This window comes from Crocodylus porosus, unplaced genomic scaffold (genome assembly GCF_001723895.1).
Source record: "Crocodylus porosus isolate Cpor-Errol unplaced genomic scaffold, CroPor_comp1, whole genome shotgun sequence".
NCBI classification, from domain to species: domain Eukaryota; kingdom Metazoa; phylum Chordata; order Crocodylia; family Crocodylidae; genus Crocodylus; species Crocodylus porosus.
The window spans coordinates 2,718,279-2,724,986 of NW_017728940.1; the positions used below are offsets into that span (position 1 = coordinate 2,718,279).

The 6,708-nt window shown below is 60.9% G+C and overlaps 1 protein-coding gene across 1 annotated transcript; it reads right to left on the minus strand.

Annotated features, from left to right (window-relative positions):
• Positions 1-3,176: 3,176 nt before the first annotated feature.
• Positions 3,177-4,689, minus strand: SFN (stratifin). The gene has a single exon (XM_019547982.1). The coding sequence runs from the start codon at positions 4,513-4,515 to the stop codon at positions 3,775-3,777; it is 741 nt and encodes a 246-aa protein (XP_019403527.1). The 5' UTR covers positions 4,516-4,689; the 3' UTR covers positions 3,177-3,774.
• Between the last annotated feature and the right edge of the window lie 2,019 nt (positions 4,690-6,708).

A 6,708-nucleotide genomic window follows, 5' to 3' on the forward strand; every position in this document is an offset into this window, starting at 1 on the left:
CATCCAAACTTATTTCCAGTCCCAGTCATGCTGCTCACAGATCTAGGCATGAGGTCCCTTGCCTTAGTGGCCTCCTCACACCATCAAAACCACGTGGGCCTCGGTTCTGGAGCTAGCCATGAGGCCTGGGTGGCCTGTGCTCTAGGCACATGCCCATCCAATGGTCCCTCTTGGCCTGGGCACAGCTGCCCACCCCATGCGTGCAGGGCAGGAGGGAAGCTGCATCATGGGGGGTGGAGAGGAGCGGCGGGGTGAAGCCACGGCTCTGCTCTCCCAGCCCCGGCTCCAGGGAGCAGGCTGAGCTGGGCCCCCAGGTGACACATCTAGGCAAACCGGTTCCGAGTCCTGCAACTTGGCCTCCCACGCTGTGACGTGAGCGGACACCCTTCCCAGGCAGCACCCGGGCTGTGCCCGACCCAGCACCGCCGGTAACTGGAACATAGCAATTCCCACAGCCAGGGCTGGAGCCTCCACCCAGCGCCACACCCCGTCGGCCTGGTGCAGGGCAGCACGTTGGCCTCCTGGGGCCTGGCATAGCAGCCAACGGGCCCTGAGAGCAAAGGCCAACGGTCCCTGGCACCATCGGAGTTTGGGCCCTTTTGGTGTAGCTGCAGTAGATGCCTGGCTGCCAGGCGTATGACCCACAATGCCCAGGCTCCTCAGACGTAGCCCATCAATGAACTCCAGCCCTCTGCCAGCACCACTAGCTCAAGGCCGCAGGGGATGCTGGCAGGACAGGCCTAGGGCTGCGGTCTCATGGGCAGCGAGGCCACCCTGTCCCAGCCCTGGGCATGAGGGGCATCAAGAGCGCCTAGCACACGGATAAAGCCAGGCCTTGACGATGCAGAGCTGCAAGGATCCAAGCCTCAGCACCCAAAAGCTGCGTCCCAAAGGCCACAGTGAAGAGCTCCTGGGCAAGAAGCCTTTCACTGCTCCACTTTGTGGCCTACCCCCAGGGGTGCGGGTGGGGGGCAGGGTCCTCACCCCTTGGGGATCATTCAGTGCTGGAACAACTGCTGAGCTTGGCAGAAAGCATCTTGGCGCTGCCGTGCTCCTTGTCAGTCTGCCCTGGCCCGTGCAGCTTGCACCAGGCGTGCTCGGCTGCACACGGGGCTTTGGCCTCTGCGGGTCTCTGGTTCCCTCCTCCTCCATGGCAAGGGAGGACTGTGCCGTGAGTGCGGGGACTCAGTGCTGTGAGGACTTGATGCCATGAGTGTGAGGAACCATGCACGTTCTTGGGGTTGTAGGGCCTTGCACAGGGCTGGGGAGGGAACCAGGATCCAGCCTCTGCTCTCAACTCTTCTGTCCCTAGATGACCTCAGGGACGTCTCTTCCCTTCTCTGTCCCTCAGTTTCCACTCTGCGGTGCCTACTGGCTTGTCCCAGGGCTTTCCCGGGACACTGCCAGGTAGCCCTGCGTGCTAAGGCAGAGGTTGGCCTCCCAGCTGCAAAGGACAGCCCAGGGCAGTCCATGGGCCTGGATGACTCTAGATGCCGGATTCTCTCCAGTTGGGAATGGGGCGGCCACGTGCAGCCCACTGGGCCAGTCTGGTGTCCCACTTGGCCGCTCGCAGAGGTGAGTCAGGGCCGTTGACGCTAGTGCTCGCCCCACAGCTGGTGCAGGCAAGTTGGGCCGTGACGCCTCCTGAGTCACTTCCCTCCAGCAGGCTGCAGTGCCCATCAAAGCCCCGGCCTGGCCTGGCCCAGCCTCGCTTGCGCTGATGAACTCATAGCTCAAGGTAGCATGACTGTTTTATTGTAATTAGTTTTCAAGTTGAAACTAGTGGGGGGAAACTGAATGCTGCACTGGCGGGAGCTACACCCATGCTCCACCAGCTGGGGGTGGAAAGGCGCCAGGTGAATAAGAGCTGTGCTTTCCCTCGTGCCAGCACCTGGGTTGCAGCCCCGTGCAGTCACAGTACCTGCCTGGCTTCCCTGCGGCTCTGGGACCGTCGCTGCTGCCTCTTGAACCGCTCCAGTGCCTAGAGAGACCTGCTGTTTCAGCCTCGCATGAAATGACAGGCTGCCTGGTGTCCCAAGGTCCTGCTGGTTTGCAGCGCTTGAGTAGTGGCACCCTCATCCCACGGCCTGGCCCAATCCCAGCTGTTTACTGCAGCTTGCCCTTCATTTCCAGCTGGGCGTGACACCTCCCGCCCCGGCCTGTTGTGTAACGCTGCCATGAGCCGTCAAACAGAGATGGCCCTCCACGCTGAGCAGGGCTGGGAGATGGCGTGAGCCTGGCCCTGCATGTGGTCTCCACTGCTGCGCCCACCGATCACAGGGCAACCCCTGGTGCTGGGGTGGCTGCAGCCCCGAGGACAGCAACTGGCACTGTTCCTTAGGCAGGTGGGGGCAGAAGTCTTGCTTACCTGGACCCACCAGGGATCCTGGGCAGATGCAACTCCTCTGCCCCTTCTCTGATGTACACCTAGCTCCTGCAAGCATCTTTACTTCCCTTGGGTGCAGTTTTAAACCAAATGGAAGTCCAGCCTGGCTGGAGTTTTGCAGAAGGTTTAGGACTGTAGCTTCTACTGCCTCAGGCCAGGGCTGCAGCCACCCTCAGCCCCCGAGTCACAGGGCACCATCAGCCCTGGGTGGAGGAGCCCTTCTTTGGAGACCAGGCCCTGCGTGGGAATCAAGAGAAACGGCAGCTTTTAAAAGCCACGTTAGTAGGAGAAGCTTGGTGGGGCGTGTGTATGCATGTAGGTGCCTGCACATGTGTGCATGGGCCTGTGTGTGCACATGGTGCTTGGGGCTGACAACGGTCTGGAGAAAAGCAACAGATAGTGGCCCTGGAGGCGGGGGGCAGGAATCCTGCTTGCCCAGAACCGAGACACCGGAGGCGCAGGAAGGCCCTGCTCCCCCATCCCCTCGGCGCTGTAACCGGATCTCCCGCTGTGCTGCTCTGGTGGGGTCCTCGCCTCCTGCTGAGGCCTGCCCTGTGGCACCTCGCTCCTCGCCCCGAGCCCCCCCACCCCGCTATCTGCGCTGACAGGCAGCCTGGCGTGCACAAGCCTGCCTGGAAAAGCCCCGGGCGTGCGCCCTGCTGAGACATGTGCGCAGCTGGAACCCCTCGCCCCTACCCAGCAGCAGAGGCATGTGCCAGGGGGCACGGGCTGCACCCAGCCGCTTCCACAGCACCAGGCCCAGCAAAGAGTAACGAACAGGACGACCGAGGCAGGGGGCAGGTGAAGTTTTATTGGCAGGGACAGACAGATAGCGGCTTTGGCAATACAGACACAGGCAGCACCACGAGTTTATCAATCTTAACCCGCAAGAAAGAATCGCTCCCCCCTCCCCAGGCCCCTCGCCTCCAGCTTTCTCCCACCAAGACTCGTGGCAGCGGCGACAGGGATCCCGCACAACACGCCGCAGGGGCAGTGGCCAGGCTCCCAGCTCCTCAGATTCCCCTGCTTAAACGCCCTGAAGAGCGGGGACCCTTCAGCCCTTTGCAAAGGGGTGTGGGTGGGGGGGTCTAAGATGCCCCCCTTCCATACCCCCCCCCATGCTAACAATAGCATACCAGACGCTGGGCAGGACACCGAGTTAGCAGCGCTCTTCTGTAGCAACAACCACCCACCAGGGGTATCGTGGAGATCGGGAAGGGGCTGGGGAAGGGGGTTTTGTCCCGAAGCTGCCTCAGGGGAAGGCAAGATAAAATGTGCGACTACCATGCGCGCGGGCACGTCCCCTCTGCTAGCAGGATCCGGGCTGCGGAGCCGAGACACGTCTGACAAAAAGGGGCCGAGAGGTGGGGAGCTTGCCAGGCCGCAGTTCAGTTCTTGGGCTCTTCCCCAGCTTCGCCACCATCTTCTCCCGCGCACTCGGCTGTCCATAACGTGAGGTTGTCCCTGAGCAGCTGCATGATGAGGGTGCTGTCCTTGTAGGAGTCTTCGTTGAGCGTGTGCAGGTCGCCCATGGCTTCGTCGAAGGTGGTCTTGGCCAGCGTGATGGCCTGGTCGGGGGCGTTGGCGATCTCGTAGTGGAACACGGAGAAGTTGAGGGCCAGCCCCAGGCGGATGGGGTTTGTGGGCTGCATCTCCTTCTTGCTGATGTCCATGGCCTCCTGGTAGGCTTTCTGGGCATTGTCTATGATGTTTTTGCGGTCCTCCCCCGTGGCCACCTCAGCCAGGTATCGGAAGTAGTCTCCCTTCATCTTCAGGTAGAAGACCTTGCTCTCTGGATCGCTGGCTTTCTTAATGAGATGCTTGTCCAGCAGCCCGAGGACGACGTTGCAGACGTTCTTCAGCTCATCCTCGATCTTCTCCCGGTACTCGTTCACCAGCTGCGCTTTGTCGTCGCCTTCCTCGGTCTTGTGCTCGATGCTGGAGACGACCCTCCAGGCCGAGCGCTGGCACCCCACCACGTTCTTGTAGGCGACCGAGAGGAGGTTGCGCTCCTCGTTGGATAGCTCATCCCCGTGCTCCACCACGGCCTTCATGAAGTCGGCCATGTCCTCGTAGCGCTCGGCCTGCTCGGCCAGCTTGGCTTTCTGCACCTGGTGGTTTCGTGCCATGGCGGGGAGTGCTGCTGGTTGGAGAAGGAGCAGGCAGTTGTCCTGGGAGCCCTCAAAGTCTGTCTCAGTGCCGCTGACGGGATTTGGTTTTGGCTGAGCGGCTGAGCCTGGAGCAAGGGCTGGGTGCGGCTGAGAAGTGCTGGCTGAGCCCCTCCTCTACTTCCTCCTAGACAGGCAGCTCCTTAAAAGGCAAACGGCAGTGACTCACCTGGGAGCTCACTAACGGTGTGCCAGCAAAGGGAGGAGCCATCCAGCTGGAGCAAGGCCTCCGCCCTGCCGCCTGCCAATCACAGGCTGCCTCTGCCGCAGAGGTTTGCACCCTGGGCTCCAGCGCTGGGCCCCCGCCCGCCCCGTCTGTCGCCGCACCCTTCCTCGGTGGTCGGAGAGCATCTTGGCTGGACACGCACCTAGAGATGGCCTCTTTCGCCTGGATTCAAGCACCGGGCCAGGCTCTGCGTGGGAGCCTTGCTCCACTGCTCGAGCGAGATCAGCCCTCAGGGCTGGGGGAGATGAAGCACCAAGCAGATTTAACCCTGCTTCTCAGACTCCAGGAAATCGTTCGCTGCCCCCTCTGCCAGGGTCAGGAGGTCTCTGCGTAGCACCGCTAGCTCCCCAACGGCGAGCGGCCATGCAGCTTCAGCCTGATGAGACGTACCTTGTCTGACCCCCAGAAAGCGAACACGATGCAGCCACTTCAAATAGGGCCCTTCAAGTACCAAAAGGGCTCATTCCTCTGGGAGCTGGGTCTTTGTGCAGCTGGGGAAACCCAGGCAGAGAGAACAAGCCACTTCTCGAAGTCCAGAGAGGGCTCGTTTTATAGGTGGAATAAGACTCCAGGAGCTTCTGGCTCCTGCTGCTGTGCTTAGATCACGCCTCCCCCCCAGTAAGCTTGCTGCCCTCTTCTGCTGGGCCCATGAGCACGGGAGCGGACTTGCATGACAGCACTGGCTCAAAAAGCCTCAAGAAGCATGTGGCCTTCCTCCAGGGGAAAGGGGGAAGGTTTGCGGGCAACAGGCAGGGCATAAGAACCCAGTCACGCTGCACTCATCTCTGCTACCCTGAGAATAAAGCTGTCTATATAGGAGAGGAGCAAACCAGGAGCGTGTGGCTGAATAGGGTCACCCAGGTCCGTTTTGGGGACTGCTCCAACACTAAGATGCTTTATCCTCCTCCTTCGGGAGGGACAGCGCCTTGGACAGCCCAGCCCTTTTACCAGAGGTGGGTGCGTGTGGCTCTGTGCACGGAACAAATGGGTGTGGGGAAGTGGGTGTCCAGGCCCATCTTAGGCTGCCCAGGGCAGGGATCGGCACAGTGCAGCCCGGGGGCCAGCTGCGGCTCGCCAGGCCGTTCTATCCAGCCCCCAGGGCCCCTAAAAATTTTAGAAAATTAATATTTATCTGCCCCTGGCTGCCTGTCATGCGGCCCTCGATGGCTTGCCAAAACCCAGTTAAGTGGCCCTCTGCCCAAAATAATTGCCTGCCCCTGGTCCAAGGGCTTGCACTCTGGAGGGTCCATGCAAACTGCTTTGAATGGGGATGAGTCCCTTGTCACTGCACACCAGCGCAAGAGCCCGGTGGCTCCCAAAGCCAGCATCCTGCCCCAGGGCCTTGCGTGCGAGGCAGGGAAAGTGGCGTCTGCTGAGAGGCCAGTGGGTTCTCGCTTTGCTACCAGCCTGGCTCAAAGCCTCTTTGATGAAATAGGAAAAAGGGACCGTCTGCGGCGCTCCTGTCATGAAATGCCCTGATTAGCATCTCCTCTTCCAGTTACACCGCAGTTTCACTCTCAGACTGATTAAGCTTGTTCCCACTTGCTGGGAGCTGACTGCTCCTTTCTGCTGCTGCCAGGACGCGGCGTGACAAACTCATTGCACTAATCCTCCATGTTATCTGCTGCGGGGAGGGTGGGGCTGGCAACTCAGCTGTCCCACTTTGCTGAGGAATTGTTCTGGCTGCGTGACTCACGGCGCTACTCATCCTTGCGCAGAGCCCTGGAGTGTCTCCCCGCAGCTGACGTCTGAGCCCTTCTCTGCTGAAAGGCCCCGGTGACACCCCGGTGAGATCAGACCAGCTCGCTGCTGATTTGAGGGGAACGCTGTGACCCAGCTACAGCGCCGAATCCCTCCTGGATGAGCTGCGGGAGGCTGAGCCCTGTAACTTGAGCTTAGCTTTCCTGGGTGCAATTAGCTTAGAGGCC